We start from the raw sequence: 20344 nt of genomic DNA, 5'->3' as shown, positions 1-20344 counted from the left end.
AAAATAAAGGGCAAAAGTATTATACTTTGTGGCTTATGCATCGAAGAATGAACATTTATTCTGCGCATGAGAGTTTCAGCAATCAACATTAATGCCTTATGTGCTCACAGCTACTGAAAACCAAATTCAGATGTCACGCTAAATACATCTTAACATGTGTAGGAATAAATTGGGTAACAATGACAATCATCTCTTGCGTGGACTGTAATCGTGATGATCGAAATTTAGCCAAACTCAAATCATTGCAATTTCCATTTCTTAATTGGGTAACATGTGTACGAATACATTGTTGCTTCTTTTTTTAAAAAGTGAGTTCACGATTTTTTAGACTTCGGAGTTTTTTTTAAACCTTTGGTTATAACTTTTTAAACCTTTAAATCTTTATGCTAATCATCTAAAAGTTTTGATTTGTTTATGTTTCTCTTTTGATGAACTGCAGGTGGATTTGTGAGTGAAATGCTTGCTAGTGGACCTGAAGGACCCATACCATCATCTATTTATGTTTTGAAAAAGTTAAAAGATTTGTGAGTGAAGATATTCTCGATCACTCTGTTAGATGATACATGTATTCATATTTCTTTGTTAGTTATACTGATTGTGATTCTATTTGTGCATTCCACCCTGTTTGTGTATCTCAATTTACATTTATTTTTATAAAAAAAATATTTTACCTCTGAGATTTCTTCATTTGATAACGATTATAAATCTTGATATTAAATTATTGGTAATTGCATGGAAAATTCAGTGCTATATAGATTTCCAATTTACATGACTTTATTTCTTAAACTTCAATAATTTTTAGTTTTACAATATACTGCTTATGAATACTAGTATCATTTATTAGTTTGACAATAATCTAATAATACTTCCATGTGATGGTTTCTTTCAGGAAGTCTAGTAGCATCAATGATAAGACAATAAATTCATGCTGTACAGAGATAAAAACTAATGAGGATAAAAAAACCTTTCAGGGAATAATAGAATAAGGAGCAAGAAAAAATAGAAGACCAAGCTTTTTAGTTTATTGTTGTGTATTGGAGTATGATTAAAGTAATGTATGTGTTTTGTAATATGTCCCATGCATTTTGATTTGATTTGATTTTATAAAATCATTCAAATTCTACATCAATATACAATATAAGCTTTTGTGTATTAAAAAAAAAAACCCAACCCGGGTTGAACCCGGAATTCAAGTTTTAAAAAACCTAGATTCATCTGGGTTTCAGCCTGGATTTGAAATCCAAGTTCTGGTCTGGACATACTCGGATTCCTGGGTCGGAACCTGGATGAACAGTCCTACATACCACTTCCTTCCTTTCTTTTTTATTTTCTTTGCAACCTCTAAGCATATGTCCCTCCTTATAAATGAATGCAATAAGCCAAGCACTATGCCTAGTTAATCCAAGCTCGGCAAGGAGATCATCATCAAAACGGGTATAAAAAACTTGAATAAACTCTTGGGTGTAAATAAGGATGATCATATTCTACGCCCAAAAACTTAGACGCAAACTTTGGATAGTGAAATGAGATGAGATGAGATGATTTTAGATGAGTTGAATAAAATATTATTAGAATATTATTTTTTAATATTATTATTATTTTGAGATTTGAAAAAGTTGAATTGTTTATTATATTTTGTATAGAAATTTAGAAAAATTGTAATAATGAAATGAGATGAGATAGATTGAGAATGTTTCTGTATCCAAACGGACATCGGGTTTGTTGCAGAATTTCTTTTTTAAAGATGAATTTTTAAATTTAAAAACTTAATTATTTTATGAACAGATAAAAATAAGTTATAAAATAATTAAATGAATATAATTACAAAAATTTAAATTTTCAACAGGTATTATGAGAAAATATGACAAATACTCTCTTGAAAACATTATTTCAAATGGTCAATTTTATAGAGAGGAGTGATACAAGTTCGAGAAAAGCATTATTATTAGTATTATTTTATTGAGTCAATTTTTTAAAGGACTTGCCTAAATTTATAGGCTTGAAAATTGCATAAATAATTTCTTTATATAGTAAAATGTTAAAAAATATAATTATTTTTATAAAAATATAAGTCCACGAATCCGTAAAAGTCGAGGGTTTATTAAGGAGTCGAGGGTTTATCATCAGCGAGGTCCAAAGGGAAGAATAAAAGAATTAGCGAGGACAGGCTCTGAATTTCGGTTCGATGAGGAGTAGTTGGGGAAGAGCTTTGGGAAATGTGAGGTCCTTTCTAGGCAATTCTATGGGAGGTCTTAGAGGAGGAACCAACCTCGCTTCGTGGGCCGTGGCTGGAACCCTAGCTTACTACCTTTGGGTCAAGCCAGCCCGAGACCTCCAGCGTGAACAAGAGGTGGGTTTGTCCATTCTCGATCTCTATCTCCATTCATACACAGCAATTCCAATTTGTTTTGAACTCAGATGAGGATTAGAGTACTCTTTTGTTACAGGAAAAGGCAGCGCTTGCTGCTTTGGATGATCCTTATCGCTATGTTGAGAAACGAAAACCAATTCCCGACCCACAGGTAAAATATAACGCGAATTGTGGCTTATTTTTTACTGAGCTGTTCGTTTTCTGTGTGGTTTTCTCTAATTTGGTTCGATTTGGAAATTGTTTTCCAGGAAACTGGTTTGATATACGGTAACAAGAATAAAGGAACTCGTAAACAGGAGGAATAAAGTGCTGGACATCGCATACTTGGTACTTGTAAGTTAAGGTGGTCGTTAATTTGGCCCTAAGTTGAAGGTTCATAAGTCGATATCACTTTGTATGGATAGCGGATTATTTTTATAAGTTGCAATAAGATATGGAATGCCCCTTTTTCGTTGCCCCTTATGACTTATTAATGCTTTCATAGATCTTTGATGCTACTATAAGGTTGGATGAGGTAATCACCCATAAGAGCACACTTATGTGACCATGATGAATTTATTTGCTATGCTTGTAAAAAATAAAAATAAAAATTTATGATGATTTTCTTGATTTGCTTTAGTCTTTTTCAGTTTTTTGAGTGTATGTAGGTATCTCCTTTTGTATACTTCCTATGTACTTAGGCTATGTTTATTCTTGGTAATAAAATCTCTTATTCATTATAAAAAAAAATAAAAATTTATATGCATTTGCTCTCTGCTTGCATATTATGTGCTCACTGTGAAATACTTTAGTCACAAAGGAATTTCACAAAATAAATCCAAAGACTGACGTGGCTTGATGTGGTACGTTAAATTGTAAAGTTATTTTTATTATAAAGTAGATCTAATGGATCACATAAAGTAACTCCAATTTGCGAGTTTACTTGTGCGAAATCCTTTTGTGACTGTAGCACTTCTCATCTTGTATATTGTCACTTAAAGCATATATACATGGGCCTAACGAAAGCACGTGTTATCTTCTGGTGTTGTTTTGAACAATGTAAAGTATCTGATTGCATGGCGTCTCTCTGTGAGTAGTAGTTTGGGGGGCTACTATCGTCAGTCCATTGGCTCTCATCATTCAATTTGCCATACTATGTGAAATAGGAGGTTTGTGGTGACTTGATGCGGTACATGGCATCATGGAGACCACCTGAATGGTGGCTCGTCTGGGCAAGAAGTGTGGATCTGAGTCTCACTAAGAAAAAGAACAAATAGTGATTACAACCATTGTTGAAGAAGCTATCTCATTTAAATTTGGATTTGGGTCTGAGTCTAATGTAGCATGTGGAACAGGATCCGACGCTGCAGTTAGAGCGGAATGTCATAGAAATGAGATTGGTCTCACGTATATCACACAACTCTTATGAAACCTTAAAGAATCTACTTTAAGATAACAAGGGATGGGAAAAAACTCTCTCACAGAATATTTTCAATATAAAATTTAGATAATAATAATCAACGCCCTTAAAATATGACTGGACTGCATTTTTATAGGCTTGCAACTTCAAGATTTTAAAATAAAATAAAATTCTATAACAAAGTTCTAATAAAATTCGAGGCTATTGTCTTTCAAGATTGCCCAACATTGATAGTAAAAAAAATACTCAAACTAGTAAAATATCTTAAATAAGACAACAGGTTTATTTTTTTGGATTGGTCCAATAAGACAAACTCATATACATGAACTTGTTGGTACTAAGTATAGTTAGGTTGCTGTAACAATGGCTGAATTTGGGTGTAATTATCCTTAAGCACTTATGGCATTTTTTTAATCTTTAATTTTGTGGAGAGATGAGAAGTTTACCTATAATTGCCAGAGCTAACAACTGGCTCATTGCCACACATCTGAAGCTGAGCTTGCTGATTTAGATCCCTTCTCCTCCCCCATTTTCTTTAGGGCCTCTCACTTATCCAAACAAACAATGAAAAGATAGTTTAATATGAAATGAAAAGGAATTAAGGCAGTAGACATGCATGATCATTACCGTATGGTGCTTGCAAAATCTCTTTGGTTTTAATTTATTTATAGATGAAGGAACCTTAGGAGAAAAAAGATGTTCTTAGTTTGCCTTTAAAAAGCATATTGAATTATACTTTTTTTGTTTGGGGGGAGGAGGGGATGATGGAACAGTGCCTGTCAAGGCCAGCAATAGACCCTATAGGTCTTCAGTATATGATCAACACCAGTTTAATGTTGTCTTAATGAAAGCTGCTATCTTCTTTTAGCTTTGGCTCAAATGGCACTTTCTCCCTCAGATAAGAATGGGCTGAAGAGTGAGATCCTAGATTCAAGGTCCATTGTCTACCAGTGTAAGTTACAGAAAAAAATGGCAGTGCGTGTGGGGAAAGCTTCCTGCTTCTCCTAATTGGCTGAAAGTTCTAAATTGAGGGCTTTCTGTAACCGTCCCAACACAACCACAGATAGGTTGAAAGACGCGGCCATAGCACTTGGTTTCTCTTTGGAAACCACCAAACTTCGCTCAAGAAGTATGATGTTTCATCCAATGTGCCATCAATGTTCTTGATGAGGTTCCCATGAGCCATGGAGTCCCTAATTGCTGCAAATATTTCATTGTTGAAATTCTATTTCTAGATCTGTTCTCAAAAGGTTGTAATACTATGTATTTTTTATATCTTAAATGACCATTTATATCAGTTTACTGAGTAATGGCTAGAATTGTGCTAGTGATCAAATTATTTGAATCTCTCCATCTGGTAACCTCTGAACCCAGCCTGTGTGGTAGGCAGTAGTAAGAGAAACATTTGTTAAGCAACATTCAAGTTGCTGGATGAAATATACGACTGTTCTCAATGCATAGGAGGAAAACTTGTAATAATTTTAGTACCAGCAGCAGTTAGTTTTAACAAGGCATGAATTCGTAGATGGCCTTTCCCTAATTAGATTTGTACTTGATATTATGAGGAGTTATCCTGGATTAATCTTTTGGAATTTTTAGACTAATCTTGAGTTTTCTTATAGTTGTACATTCAACCTCTGCTGAAATATTGTAGTCTTCATGGATCTTCTCGTTAACTTTACACACAAACAGCGATGACCATTTTGTTGCCTACCCTATCACACAATTGATGTTTCAAGACTTTTATTTATGAGAAAAGATATTTGCAACCATGAATTATGCAACCGTCCCGTAATCGATTTGAAAAAAGTGAATAAAACATGAGATTTACATAAAAAAAATTAATTTTTTAATAGTAGATTTCACTATTTTTCAAAGTGATTACGCGGCATTTACGTACTTCACGGTTGTATGTAGAATTACTCTATTCTATCTTCTTTTCTCTTGGAAAATTTACATTTGATGCAGCCGGAATGTGTTTAAATTCTCCCTTCCTTATTATTATGGAGGTTGGATGCATAAATCAAAGTTAATGTTGGGTTGAATTGGTTGGTTCGGGGGCAACAAGACGAGACATAAATATGCTGTAAACCAGGCACTAGCTAGCAGACATTTTTGAGTGTGCTCCTCAAGATGTAAGCCATTTAAGAAACAAACCTCCGGAGGAAGGTACTGGATGAAATTAACATGGGCTGGAATGAAAGAACGACTGCTGCGGTCGCCTTTTCTAAGCCCAACAGTATTAGTAAAAGGTGCAACCTACGTTACTTTGCATGCTCGTGGCCACGGTCGCACATATGTATGACAGGACACGTGAACCCTGTCCCACTACAACATGGGCCTCAATCCACCATATACACCCCTCTCTCTCTCTCTCTCTCTCTCTCTCATTATTTGATTTGACTATGATGTCTTTGACACTTGCTTGTCCATCTGGAGATCGTTACCGTGAACTTGCCTTGTCCGACTGTCCACATGTACGTTCGGATCCACTTTCGCTTTGTCTTTCAAGTCCGTGGGGGCCGCTTCAACCCCTGAAATTCAAACCAAAGTTTCTTTGAATTTTTATTTGTGTCCGAGGGAGGCAACAGCGAAGGTAGGACTGTTGATTCATTTTCGGATCAATGTCATATACAAAGCAATCTTAATTCGACCCATTTCATTAGAGCTATCACGGTCTTTCAATCTCAATTAGGGGATTTGTTTCTGGTTCGCAGGTTGTGAATGCCATGTGTTGGGTTCATTTCATATCATATTAAGGCATAGTTTAGGTATTTCAAAATACGTCACTATTATTTATTATTATTCAATATTTTATCATTATTTTTTTATTACTATTTATAAAATATCTGAAAATATCTCACTATCTAAACGTAACCAAATCAAGTTCGGGTGAGTCGATTTCAACCAACTCATTTTAGATTAAAAATTTCAATCTGAATCCATTGATTTTGTTTCAAATTCACTGTTGAATCGTATTAGTAATTGTCATATATCGGGCAAGCAGTACCTGGAGTTGAAGTCCCCCCCTTTCCGGGTATGACTGCTTTCTATTTTGTCACCTTCTTGTTTGGCCCAACAAATGCCACTCTCTGGGTTGCACATAACTATCCACAGAATCCAACCATTGATTTTTTTCTCTAGAATATATATATTAAGCTAGCGAGTTCTGCTATATACAATAATTTTTATATATTTTTACGTACTCTATTAATATGATTGATCAAAATAATTATTTTATATTAAAAAAATAATACAGTTAATCACATTAATAAAATATATAAAAGAGTACGTAAAAGTGACTGCAGATAGAATTTATAAAAGCTAAAATAACATTGGTGAACAAATAAACTAAGCCAATGTAGTGTTAGGATTAGATTAATTAGGGTTAAGAGAAGCAATAAAAAAAGGAAAAAGGAGCCATGCAGCCATGGTAGAGAAGGAGACAAAATGGGGTTTGGTGTGGACTACCACATGCCCAATTGGCGCTGACAAGGCAGGCAGTGCGTCTAGCTCCACTAGTCTTATATTATTAAAGCAAGTAACCAACTTGCTTAATGCTTATTCCTTTCTAATTTATAATTAAAACTTAAAGACATGATCAATTAGTGGGTGCTTAGGGGTCCGGGCATGACATGCATTTGTCATGTTTAATGTGCACCTTTTATTATAATATTACTCTCTCTCTCTCTCTCTCTCTCTCTCTCTCTCTTCCCAACTATACTTTCAAACTTTGACTCTCTCTTAATCAAATGTGGACAGAAATTTCTAGCCGAGTAAATATTTTATTACCCTTTATTAGTGATCGAAAACATTTATTTGCAAATTTGTTTTTTACACTCCCAACACATTAAACATATTATATATTGATCATGTTTTAAAATGTGTCACATATTATATATATTGATCATGTTTTAAAATGTGTCACATATTATATATATTGATAATGTTTTAAAATTCTTTATAACTATAATTATGGCTGAGTAGTGTTGAAACTTGACACACCTTAATTTGTAAATATAGTAGAACTCTTTAATTTGAAATTCCATATATAAAAACATTGCAACTCAAGAACTTATTCGATCATCCCTCAATTTAGTTATATATATCCATCCATCCCTGATTCCTTGCCAAGTGAACATGAGCATCCTGTAGCAACGATACATTATTGTATATGGAAATAATTATAATTAATTGGTCTTATTATTCCATTAGTACTGCCTTGTTCCTCCTTTTATTATTGTTTCATTATCATATTATTCAACTTTAGAGAATCAATATCGTAGCCCTAATCTCATTTTGTTATGCTCCATTAATATTTAAAGACAGAGAAATAATATTAACAGTTGTAGAGTGCACAAACATCACGCAATCTCTTTGAAAAAAATAATTTGTCAAGAAATAAAAACAAATTAACATAACTTTTCAGATCCTAGAAGACAGAAGTGATGATATATAATGGTTGCCCTCAAATTAAGTATCTCTGCCTATACTTAAAAGCCGCTATACATGTACTGTTCATTACTGTTGATGTTACTGTTCATTAACAATAATGAACAGTGTAGAGGTTTTTTTTTTTTTTTTTCGCAAGTGTTTATATTACCTCTTTCTCTTTAAATAGATTTTCTTTTTGTATTCATCTAAAGAGTAAAATAAATTATTACTTCTGTCAAATGCTTGCTTTATAGTCAGATTGTTATGTAATTCTTATTTATAATTCTTGAATTTTTAGTTATTGTATTAGAATTTGTAAAGCAAGTATATATAATTGAATTGATTGGATCAAATTTGTGTGATAAGTATTTTTTAGATTTTTATTTAAGTTATTTAGACTTTTATAGAGTAATACTAAAAGTGATATATCATCTTTAGTCTTCAGATTGAATCTAACGGTAGAAGTTTAAATATTGATTTAAACTAACATAAATTATATAATTAAAATATAAATATTCTATCATACACTTAAAATTAACTTCAATTTATATATATATATCTGCCTATATCTTAAAAGAGACTATCCTATTATTGTTCATCAACAGTAATGAACAGTAAAGAGGTTTGTTTTTTTTTTTCACGTTTGTTTTGCTTTTCTGTTTCTTTTTGGGTTTGTCTATGTGAATGTCAATATGCGACGTAATACCATAATCGTGCGTGGGGAATGAGAGAGAGGGAGAAATGAAAGGTGGGGAAAAATATTAGTTTATAGGTTTTAAATTGCAACTCTTTATCTTTAATTTTCAGATTTAATCTAACGATAGAAGTTTAAATATTGATTTAAACTAACATAAAATAGATAATTAAAATACTAATTTTTTATCATTAAATAAATAATAAAATTTTACTGTACATTTTTAAGAAAAAAAAATTATATAATTAATTTGAATTTTTAATATAATTTAAATTTCATAATAAATGATGAACATAAATAAATAATAATTTTATTTTTATACATTAGATTATTTTAATATTCAAAGTAACATTTTTTTTTTTTTTTCAATTTGACAGATGTGGCAAACGTATATATATATATATATGTGTGTGTTTATATATATATATATATATAAATATATATAATATTATAGCCTCCACTTTACAAACCAAACTCGAATTATCAATAATGTACGTAACGTATAAAAAGATGCAAAACCTAGAAGAAGAAGCTGGTTAGCTTTTTTGCTAGTGGCTCATCAAAAGTTAGGCATGAGAAGTAATTATCTTAATTTCAAACGGAGAGGCCGCTTACATCAATTCCCATGTGATTCCCATCAATATTCTATCTTCTTATAATTATTTAAATAAACAAAATATTCCACATGATGCATGCAGTAGTCAGGTGCTGAGTTCTGCAGGTTAATAATATTTTTAATCGCAGACAATTTTGAAAACCAGTGTTGTTGATAAATTAATTAATTAATTATTATAATTAGACGAATGACCAATTAGAATATATAAAGAATACATCTCGTTAAACGTTATCGATTATGATTGGCTACAAACTAAAATGCGAACATCAGTTCTCTAATTACTACCATTGATTAACTCTGCATGCAGGATTAATAAATTTAGATGTATATAATATATATTATATAGGGATAAACTATATATATATATATATATATGCTTGTCAACCTCATCACCTGAAGTAATCATTGAAAGCAATGTAATCATTTTTATTCTTAAGGCCTATAATTTATTTTATAGATAGATATAAACATATATATATATATATATATAAAGAAAAATAATCCCTGGCGTCAATTAACAATGATAAACTATGTATAATTTGTATTCCTCTGAGCGAGCAATATCTATCAGATCAGTGGGTGGCCGTTCATTTGCCTCCTGAAATTATATATGCTCTTTTTTAATTAGTTGTTAACTCCCTCTGTACATGACAATATCATGTATATCATCGTGGACACATTCATTTTTCATTTGCAAATAGGAAGCTTTAAATTTGCATAAGGGTTTTTTTTTTTCGGCCTTTTTGGCTTAATTAATTAATTAATTCGTATTTCGTTGCATAATTTCCTAGTTGTCCTCAGCTTACTATGTACCTGCATTGAAATATGCATAGGGAACATGTACATGTATATCCTCATGATCATGCATGTATAGCGTATATAAGAAACGTGAGAAGGTAGCTAGGGCATTCATGCAGCATATAGAAATTATAAACTTTTTTTAATATTGTAATTTATTAGAAAAGATCATACATGGCTTGAAGATGATGGCATGGAAACTTTGGAATGAGTCCGATTTCTGGATGATTGACTTATTAATACCAATTACGAGGTCGTGTTGGCCATAAAATTGGCATTTTATAGACTTCAAAGTGGAAAACTAAACTTGGTCTGCCGATAAACCAAAAGTAAACAAAAAACAGATTTGAAAACTTTAGTGGCTGCAGTACTAATTGGCTAGCTAGCCATCTATGTACGTTACCGACAATTAATTATAAAGATGAAACGAAACGAAACTCAAATATAATTTCTATTTTTCGTTCCTACGCGCGTACGTACGGCAAGTTGATGTGACATTCTTATATATATATATATTAATTATTACTTAATTCTATTAAAAACCACTAAGAATACCACGCACCCACTGGTGTAATTAGATCTATCCACAACAGCGATTTGGCGTGCTATATATATATATATATATATATATATATATATATAGCTAGCAAGTGAGATATATTAATGTTTGTCAATCACGATTGTATAAAACTAGTCCAATTTCATCATAAAAAAAACAAAACAATAACTCACGTACGTATATTATATAGAGTAGATAAATTATAAATTAAGGTACGTAATCATGGATATTAAATCTCACATGATTGACCATTTAGTAAGGATATTGTACTATATACATATATATATATATAGATATATTTCATATTCTTTTTTTTTTTTTTTGGTCTAACATATATCTACTCGATAAATTGGACTTCTTGATTATTTTAAGAAAAGGTTCTTCAAAATTAATGACTAATCTTTTTTAGATTATAATATAAATATGAATACCACTATACTTTTCTTATATTCGCACATAGATAGGAGTCATAGGACTCATGCATGCATGTTTAATTTCTTGTTTTGAAATTAAGGTTTAATTTCTTACCGATCATCGAGGGTATATGCATGCATGTATGTTATCATGGTGCCAATAATACAACTCATGCCATGCGATCAAGCAATGAGGAATAATGAGGTGAAACGAAATAGGTGTTCATGTAAGGCGGCGCGTCTACATACATACATACATATATGAATAGGGAGAGAGAAGACATATAACACAAGTGGGGATGACTAAAATGGCCGATCTTGATGGACTACTTTTGCATAACATGAATTACACAACCTCGCTCTACTCTCTAGACCTAAACATGCCCGACCAACTCCCCAACTTGTGTGGTGGGTGGGCCCCTCATTCCCCAAAGACAATGAATTTGATGCAGAGTGACTTATTGTCCAAACTTTTCAACTCATACTTCATCTCTCTCTTTTTCCATCTGTGATCAATGTCCTCGATCTGTTCTCAAGTGAATGCTGTTCACTCTCCCTATAAATGATAGAAATATTAGGCAATGATATTGTTACCAATATGATTGTTTTGTTATGTATATGAAAGACATGACGATGGAGGGTTAATTATTAAAGATAAAATAACAGTGGTTACCCACATATAGTACGTAGGATTCTCAATCAACTAGGGGATCCTATGTTTTGAATATGTTGTGTTATGTTAGGACAATATATTATATAGTCATATTTTTCTGCAGGCTCTGTATTACGTTAAGATTATGTTTGAATGTTGAGTTATGATAAAATATTATTATTTTAAAATTTAAAAAAATTAAATTATTTATTATATTTTATATTAAAATTTAAAAAAATTATAATGACAAATTGAAATAAATTTATGGATCAAATGAAGCCAAGTGTCCATATTGAAACGGTTATGATCTGCAGAAAAAAGATGATGAGTTTTGAGTTCAAATCTTAATAATGCCCAGAATGCGGCCTCTTTTGGGGGGTTGATTTTGCACATAATCACGTGTGTTAGGTAGGGCTAAGCGAAGGTAGCTGATGGTTTGTCAACATTATAGAGAGAAGTAGTTGTGAAGAAAGAAACGTACCCCAATCATTCAGCCAGTTGTGAACCACAGAATTAGTAAACCCATGCTGACATGTCATCATTTATCTGAGATTTGGGGTCCATGTATATATGTCATGCCAAGTCATAAGGGTCGTGGAGCTTTAGCACTCTCATGTGTCCGTGTGTGTACATGTCACATGTGGTTGGGAGAGAGCGTGTACGTGTGGTTGGGGAGTAGCTGGGGACATGACCATCAAGGATGTATGCCTTTTCTTTCTTTTGTGCTTAGAGAGAGAGCGAGAGAGACGTATGGCCGCCAATCTGGCGGATTATTAGCCATCTCCTGATCTCGACTTTGACAAGGATGGATAGATGGATGGATGGATGGATGGATAGTTACAGATATAGATGCATAAATGATCATAGAGATAAGGTTGTTGACCCAATTTCGATGAACCGACATCTTCCACGTGGTCCACTCTGACCACCTCGCTGCCCCCTCCTGATCCTTTAGACCGCACGTGACTTCTGCTTCTCTGCTCGTGTCAGTGGAGTACCACTGCGTTTGTTTGTTTCGTACGTGCGCCATCTCCATGCATGCACGTTCCCGAAATTTCTAGTGTTTCCATTTGGATAAATTCTGAAATTATATAAAAGGGTAACGTTAGAGAATAGTCGTAAATATATATATATATATAAGGTTTTTTTTTTTTTTTAAAGAGTAATCTATCATGAAAGATAAGAAAAAGTAAGTTTTTTACATTTATTTTATAATAAAATCCACTTTTTTTTTTTAAAAAAAAATTACATAAGATTTATTCATTTGGCATTTATATTATATATATACATATTAATTGTAGGGCGATAATCTATCCTACTATGTACATTAATCCGCCGGCCTATACATTTACATACAGTACCACAAATTCAATATAAGTCTGCCAATGAAATTCAATTGTGGGAGTTGCCAATAAATCACAAGCACAATAAATATTGCAATAGTTATTAATGTTAGTTCTCAATCAGCTAAGATTTTTCATGGAATAATGTTACTCATCATCTCAACTTTTATCATTCTATGATGCGGCAATAAATGATTAGAAATTATTTATTATATTTTTCTTATAAATCTATCATTTAATACCACATCATAGAATGATGGGAGGATAATGAAAGTTGAGATGATGAATATATTTTTTCTTTTTCATGTTAAAATATTTATTATTAGTTACATATAATCTCTTCCTTTAACTATAAAAAAAAAATCTCTTCCTTTCATGAATAATGGTATGATATGAAATGTGTGTGTGTGTGACCTTTAAAATTATAAAGAAAATACTAACTATTAATTATAAAGAATTAATGGGATAGCAATAGGAAGTACATATATAGAATACTAATTCTTGTTTAGAGTAATAAGTAATTTTATTTAAACGCGTTTATACCACACAGATTTTGCGCATGCAAATGATAATAATCCACGATTTTGTTAATTAATTAGGTTAAGTACTTTTTCAGATAAAGATCATGATATCTTTATTTTGGTGTTCTTTTTTTGTTAATTCATTCAAAATTATCGTGAAAGAAATATACAAAAATGTATATTTGACGTCACAACATATGTTCAAATGCTAAAAAGCAAAGCATATTTGAGAATATTAATTGAGACTAATAATATTCACAAGAGATAAAAAAAAACACCATAATTAGCATATTAATTTTGGTCATGTATTGCATATATCACTTCGTTTTTGGCAGAACAAAAAGAAAAATTCTTCTCATAAATTATTATTCACTATCCCACACCCCACACCTTATAAAAAATACTCTCATACCTTATAAAAAACACTATATATCTTATAAAATAACTATAAATGTGAATATTATGAGAGTGGATAGTATTTGATACATAATAAATCTCTATTAAAAATTCATGAAAAGAATCAAACAAATTATCACATCGATGATCTGTTTGATCTCTATCGAAAAGTCTAAATTTTAGAGGGAAATGGCATGGAACCTTCTCTTTTTAACTCAAAGGGAAGGTGAGTTATTAACCATGGTTAAAGGGTACATATGCCTTTCTCTAATAGGTTATTATATTGCATCTTATGCATTTCCTTAATTATATATAAAAATTCTCATTAACCTAATTAAAGCCTAATTAGTTTATTTTCCCAGACGGTCCACTTTAATCTAATTCGATAATAGGTTATATTAATATCACGCGGGGCTCTAATACGCGTGGACACAAACTTGTGAAATAGGGAACGAACAAAGGGGCGTTTTTCTTTATTAATTTAAGCTAGCTAATTGGTAGCTCTAATAATTTTTTTAGCATTTTTTTTCTCCACTGCTAGATCTCGAAAGGATGTTGTTACTGTTACTGTTACTAGCTTTAAAGAAGATGCTTTTATTTTCATGTCTTTACGTTACGATAAAATTACTTATGTTTGTTTCTTCTGTGACGAGGAATAAAGTTAAAAAAGAAAGTGACTGAGTGGAAAAGTCATATCTTATATATTGAATATCATCGTTTAATTTTCACGAAACATGTTATATCATGATCTATATATTCTCATTTGATCATTTGTTGGTTGTTATGTGTCGATGTGTCGATCTCTCATAGAACATATATATTGCATCAAGTCTTTTCGGATTTTTCAAAAGTGATTATCAATTTGGTTGCTTGAGATACAATTTTTAGGCCATTTGATGAATTAGGGGCTTTAGGGTTGCATAGTTTACCTAGTGTTTTCAAAGCTTTACAATCTAAAGCAGGCAGCTAATTGGAGAATATTGCTGCTTGTCCCTTAATTTGTGCAGATTTTATATATGCTCCAAAAATACTTGACTAATTTGACTCATGATTTTCATGTAGATCATAAGTTACTAAAGTTTCTCGTGACTGCTTTATGGTTCCTCCATTTGCTCATTTTTCATATATCTGCATGCACTCAGCTAGCTAGCTATCTGCTTAATTGTAAGGGGATCATGTACGTACACTAATATTTTCACAGCCTCGCGACACGTCAATGATCCAAATGATCAATGTTTAGATTTCCATATATAATTTAATTAAACATATATGCAGCCAGCTAGCTCTTTTGATCGATTCGATAATAAATCATGTATGAATGATTTAATTCAATTTTTGTGAATAGACAATTAATAGGTCATGATCATCATCTTAACTAATAATATTAATATTAGTTTCTGGTTAATTTGAGGATTAATACTCCGATAAATTAGTTGATCTTTTTCTTAATGCTTAGTGTCTGATCTTGTCCTGACTTGCTCCTCATGGATGTTACGTCACTGGTATTTGGCGCCAGTTTTTATTGATTCAATAGGGAGATCAGTACTGCTTCGTTGCAGCAGGTTTTGGCTAATATTTAATTTGTAAATACTTTTAACATTTATTTGAGTCTATAACCCGCGCAATGTGCGGATTGTTAATGTGTATGTTTTATATATAGTAATATATAGATTTGTTTGATCTAGACGTACGTACGTTCCAATTCACTCCTTATATATGCTTGGGATTTTTTAATGTTTCCATCAGCTTGTAATTGGTTTCCTGATCTAATTCATTTCGTTTTATGGCCTATGATCTGTTTGGCTGTTCAAAGTCATGTTCTTACAAGGAATTAAAGTCATTGTGAAGCAGCAGCGCGCTGGATATATATATATATATATATATATATATATATATATCTCACCACCTTTTAATTAATTTGTCAATTAAGTTTGTATTAGCCATATTATATATATAATTAAAATTAATTAATTATACTACAATAAAAATAGACTTTTGTGATCAATTTATTATAATTAAAAGATTATTCACAACTAATTTTAGTAGTAAATAATTATTTTGTTCAAATTAACTGATCGCAAATAAGTAATTTTCTTCGAATTTCAATTGCAACTCATGAATATCATTGATGTACGTACTGAGGTTATGAAAGCTTGTTGTGGTGAATTAGGCTTGGTTTGAATTTAAAAAGCACTCCAACTTGTGATCTCATCTCATTATTATAATTTTTTTAAATTTTTATATAAAATATAATAAATAATTTAATTTTTTTAAATCTAAAAATAATAACAATAATAATATTAAAAAATAATATTTTAACAATATTTTATTCAACTTTTAATTTTTATTTAAAATTATCTCATCTCATCTCATTATCCAAACCTCACCTAAATGGATCATCATCTAGATCTTCCCCCAGTTGGTAAAATTAAGGTACATGCATGTATACTGCTTCTATGGTAAATTTGGATATATATAGATAAGAGTAGTGCTAGGTTGCCCTGGGCGTGTCATCTAGCACAAATTTATCTTTTTAATTTTTTATCTTTTTATATTTTTTAACATATTTAATTTTTTTTTAAAAACTATATCAATATATTAAAAATTACTTTTTTAATTATTAAGTAAAAAAAATTATATATATGAGCAGTAAAGTGAAGGGATAAACTAATACGACATACTAACATTCATATAGATAATAATATATGTACTTACAGGTTGTAGAGTCCTCGTGATGTATGCAAGCTTCTTTACAACTTTCTATATATAGCAATAATATTACACAAGCATTTATGCTGAATTTACTTCTCTAAATTTTTATTGACACTGCCGTCCTCTTTTTTTTTTTTTTTTTTTAAAAAAGCTAGATTAATAGTATCAGTATTTAATATAAAATATAGAAATTTTTTAAATTTTTAGATTAAATTGAAAAGTAAATCATGTTAAGAAAAATAAATCTATAATATCTGGCACTCTTATCAATATAATTATCTCAACATATATATATATATAACCTAATGATTATAAATACATGTATAATATTTATTAAAATATTAAGAATTTTATATATAGATATATATAAAATAAACGTACAGCTAGAGGGAGATGACGATCGATTAGGAGATGTTTGGATTCGAAGATGATTTGAGATGAGTTGAGATGAGTTGAGATGGATTGTGAATAGTAATAAGATGAGTTGTAAATAGTAGTGAGATTTATGAGTTAAAGTTACTGAATAGTAATAAATAGTAATGAGATGAGTTGAGATGAGCTGAGATGACTTGTGAATCCAACCAACCCAGAGGAGTGGCTTTCACAAATCTTCTCACGTGACAGAGTCTTTTTTTCTGCCTTGGTAATTGCTTGGTTTCTGCTTTTATGGCACGCTTTTCCACCATTAATTTTCCCCTCAAAATTCTCACAAACTAATTTATTTTCCTTCTTCACATTCATATATAACTCCCTTCACCCTCGCTAGAGCGCGTGGATTTCTTACAAGAATTTCATTTTGCTGCTCCATTTTCTTTTCTGTTCTTTTTCCCATTAATTCTCTCTTCGCTGCTCGTTCGACAGTGGAAACTTCTCTGAGAATTTTCATTGACGAGTGCTCCTTTCTGCTTTCTACTACAGATGCTTCGCTGGGAATTAGTTTGTTTATAACCTATTAATCACTACCCATTTCTTTCTTTATTTCTCCGTACGATCTGATTCCGGATAGGGCAACATCTATGGTAGAAACAGCTGCACAGGAATCGTCGTGGGCTACCTCCGGGATGGTTTTGTTCTGATGATTACTACTCAACGAAAAGGAGAGAAAAGTTCAGGGTTTGATTGGCGGTAGCAAGTATATACAGAAACTCCGAACGAAGCAGTACTTGAATTACAGCCTTTTGTTGGGGGGAGCTTGATGTAACTGCAAGTTTCAGTTTCTTATGCATAGTACGGAAGACTGTGCACTAAGATCCTTCAAGTAAAGTTGTTTCAGAATTTTGTAACGGATTGCTCCCATATTAGCCCCTTCGAAGACTCAATATACTGACCTAGGATCCAAATTTCTGGAAAGGAAACTCTTTCGGTTCTCAGTATGTGAGTTCAAGAATTTGCTCCTTTTTTTCCTTTTTTTTTTTTTTTTTTTGCATAAATTTTTAAAATTTTATAGTCTTGCGTAAGAAAACAATAACTTCTTTTCTTATATACGTTCTTGATCGAGCCGGTTGTTTTGCTTCTTTTTTTTTTTTTTCTTTGAGTATAAGATCAGAGAGAGATCGGTACAGAGAAAAGGAAACTGGCAAATAATAAGTGGTGGCAGAGAGTAGATGTGGCGATGGCGGGGTACAATGAAGCAAACCAAGCAGGTTCTCGGTACTTTCACCACCTCCTCAGGCCCGAACTGCACCTCCAGTCACCTCCTACTTCTACCATTAATCTACAGCACCATCACTCCCAACAAAACTCCGATTCCAATGACTCGTCCGACCGAGACAACAAGCCCGACACCGATGCCCAAGCCACTAGTAGCTCCGGTGCAGCCACCACCTCCAGCCGCCGCCCCCGTGGCCGTCCTCCCGGATCGAAGAACAAACCGAAGCCACCGATTATCGTGACACGGGACAGCCCCAACGCCCTTCGATCCCATGTGCTCGAGGTAGCCAACGCCGCCGACATCGTGGACAGCGTGACCAATTATGCGAGGAGGAGAGGGAGAGGGGTTTGTGTGCTGAGCGGAAGCGGGACAGTAATGAATGTTACGCTGCGGCAACCTGGGGTTCCGGCGGGGAGTGTGGTAACGCTGCACGGGAGGTTCGAGATTCTGTCTCTCTCTGGAACGGTGCTCCCACCTCCGGCTCCGCCTGGAGCGGGGGGGTTGTCAATATTTTTGTCTGGTGGACAGGGACAGGTTGTTGGGGGAAGTGTGGTGGGACCGTTGGTGGCATCTGGTCCGGTGGTTTTGATGGCTGCTTCGTTTGCGAATGCTGTGTTTGAACGTTTACCGTTGGATGATCAGGAGGAAGCTGGTGCCGTTCAAGTCCAACCCACAGCATCACAGACTTCAGGTGTGACTGGCGGAGGAGGTGGCGGAGTCGGCGGAGGACACCTTGGGGAGGGCAGTGGTACTGGAAGTGGAAGTGGTGCTGGTGGTGTTTCTCTTTTTAGTATGGGAGCTGGGAATATGGGGAATTTTCCATTTTCGGGTGATCTGTTTGGATGGGGTGGGAATGCTCCAAGGCCTCCATTTTAATTAGTGGAGATTTCAATATTTTAGATGGAAATTTATGTTAGACTTCGAGTGATACTAGATCGATGTTGATTCTGCGCCTGGCTCATGAATGAGCTCAATTTTTCTCAGCTTTAAATAACTGGTGGAGATGGAGGAGGAGGTGAGGAGAGGAGAACGTACATGTAAAGCTATCCTCTTTTACGGTTTTTTTGATCAAAATGTTCCTGATATATTCAGCAAATTGGTCCTCTCATCATCTTTGCACTGAGAAGATCAAAAGAAGAAATTATGAAGGCTTGATATCTTCACATGATAGCTAGAAACCCATCATGAATGAGTTTGGAGCAAATATTCAAGGAATCTGCAGACTTTCGGAGGTCAGTGATCGATAAACCATTTTGGTTCTTTCCTAGATCTTGATCTTTTGTTTTTTTAACCTTTTCCTCTCTTAATTTCTTCACTTATTTCAGTTAGCTTTATACACAAGGGGTGGAGACTTGTATTGCGGAAAAAAACTGCTATATATAGACATATCTGGGGCTTTATTTTTGTGTTTAATTCCATCTCTTGTGCAGCTTATATGCCGTATTTTTTTCTGTGTTGATGCTTGAATATAAGAATCTGATCAAAACGAGTTTCAGTTTGTGAATTTCTGACATGAAATTTACACAAATCATGGGAAGCTATATATAATATTATATATATATATATATGGGTCCTCTTAAATTATCTGTGTATATATGTAGATATATACATACATGGTAGATATATCATGTACATGAACCTAGTACTTCATATAATTTTAGATACATATCCATATTTATTTAGCTGAATAGTATAATATTATATATATATATATATATAAATATATATATACTTTGCTTTTGTCTTGCCAAAACTCCCTGTGCCCCATGCTGCAAAAAGTCTTTG

General features: G+C 32.7%; 2 protein-coding genes across 7 annotated transcripts; both read left to right on the top strand.

Moving 5' to 3' along the window:
• Nucleotides 1-2096: 2096 nt before the first annotated feature.
• LOC109007713 lies at nt 2097-2829 on the top strand. The gene is made up of 3 exons (XM_018987498.2): nt 2097-2350; nt 2448-2522; nt 2620-2829. The coding sequence occupies exons 1-3, from the start codon at nt 2186-2188 to the stop codon at nt 2674-2676; spliced, it is 297 nt and encodes a 98-aa protein (XP_018843043.1). The 5' UTR covers nt 2097-2185; the 3' UTR covers nt 2677-2829.
• A 14774-nt stretch (nt 2830-17603) lies between these two features.
• Nucleotides 17604-19976, top strand: LOC109007714 (AT-hook motif nuclear-localized protein 27-like). Of its 6 annotated transcripts, none has more exons than XR_004802755.1 (3): nt 17681-18278; nt 18450-19791; nt 19885-19976. XR_004802755.1 is itself a non-coding variant. In XM_035695440.1 (2 exons), the coding sequence occupies exon 2, from the start codon at nt 18521-18523 to the stop codon at nt 19433-19435; it is 915 nt and encodes a 304-aa protein (XP_035551333.1). In that variant the 5' UTR covers nt 17604-18278; nt 18450-18520; the 3' UTR covers nt 19436-19976. The 6 variants fall into 6 exon arrangements, 4 of the variants coding, with proteins under 4 accessions (XP_035551333.1, XP_035551334.1, XP_035551332.1 ...); XR_004802754.1 differs by having other exon boundaries at nt 17681-18282; XM_035695440.1 differs by having other exon boundaries at nt 17604-18278; nt 18450-19976.
• Nucleotides 19977-20344: the final 368 nt, after the last annotated feature.

This window comes from Juglans regia, chromosome 11 (genome assembly GCF_001411555.2).
Source record: "Juglans regia cultivar Chandler chromosome 11, Walnut 2.0, whole genome shotgun sequence".
Lineage (NCBI taxonomy): Eukaryota > Viridiplantae > Streptophyta > Magnoliopsida > Fagales > Juglandaceae > Juglans > Juglans regia.
Note: the sequence above shows the minus strand (reverse complement) of the source record. Positions and strands in the feature narration are given on the sequence as shown.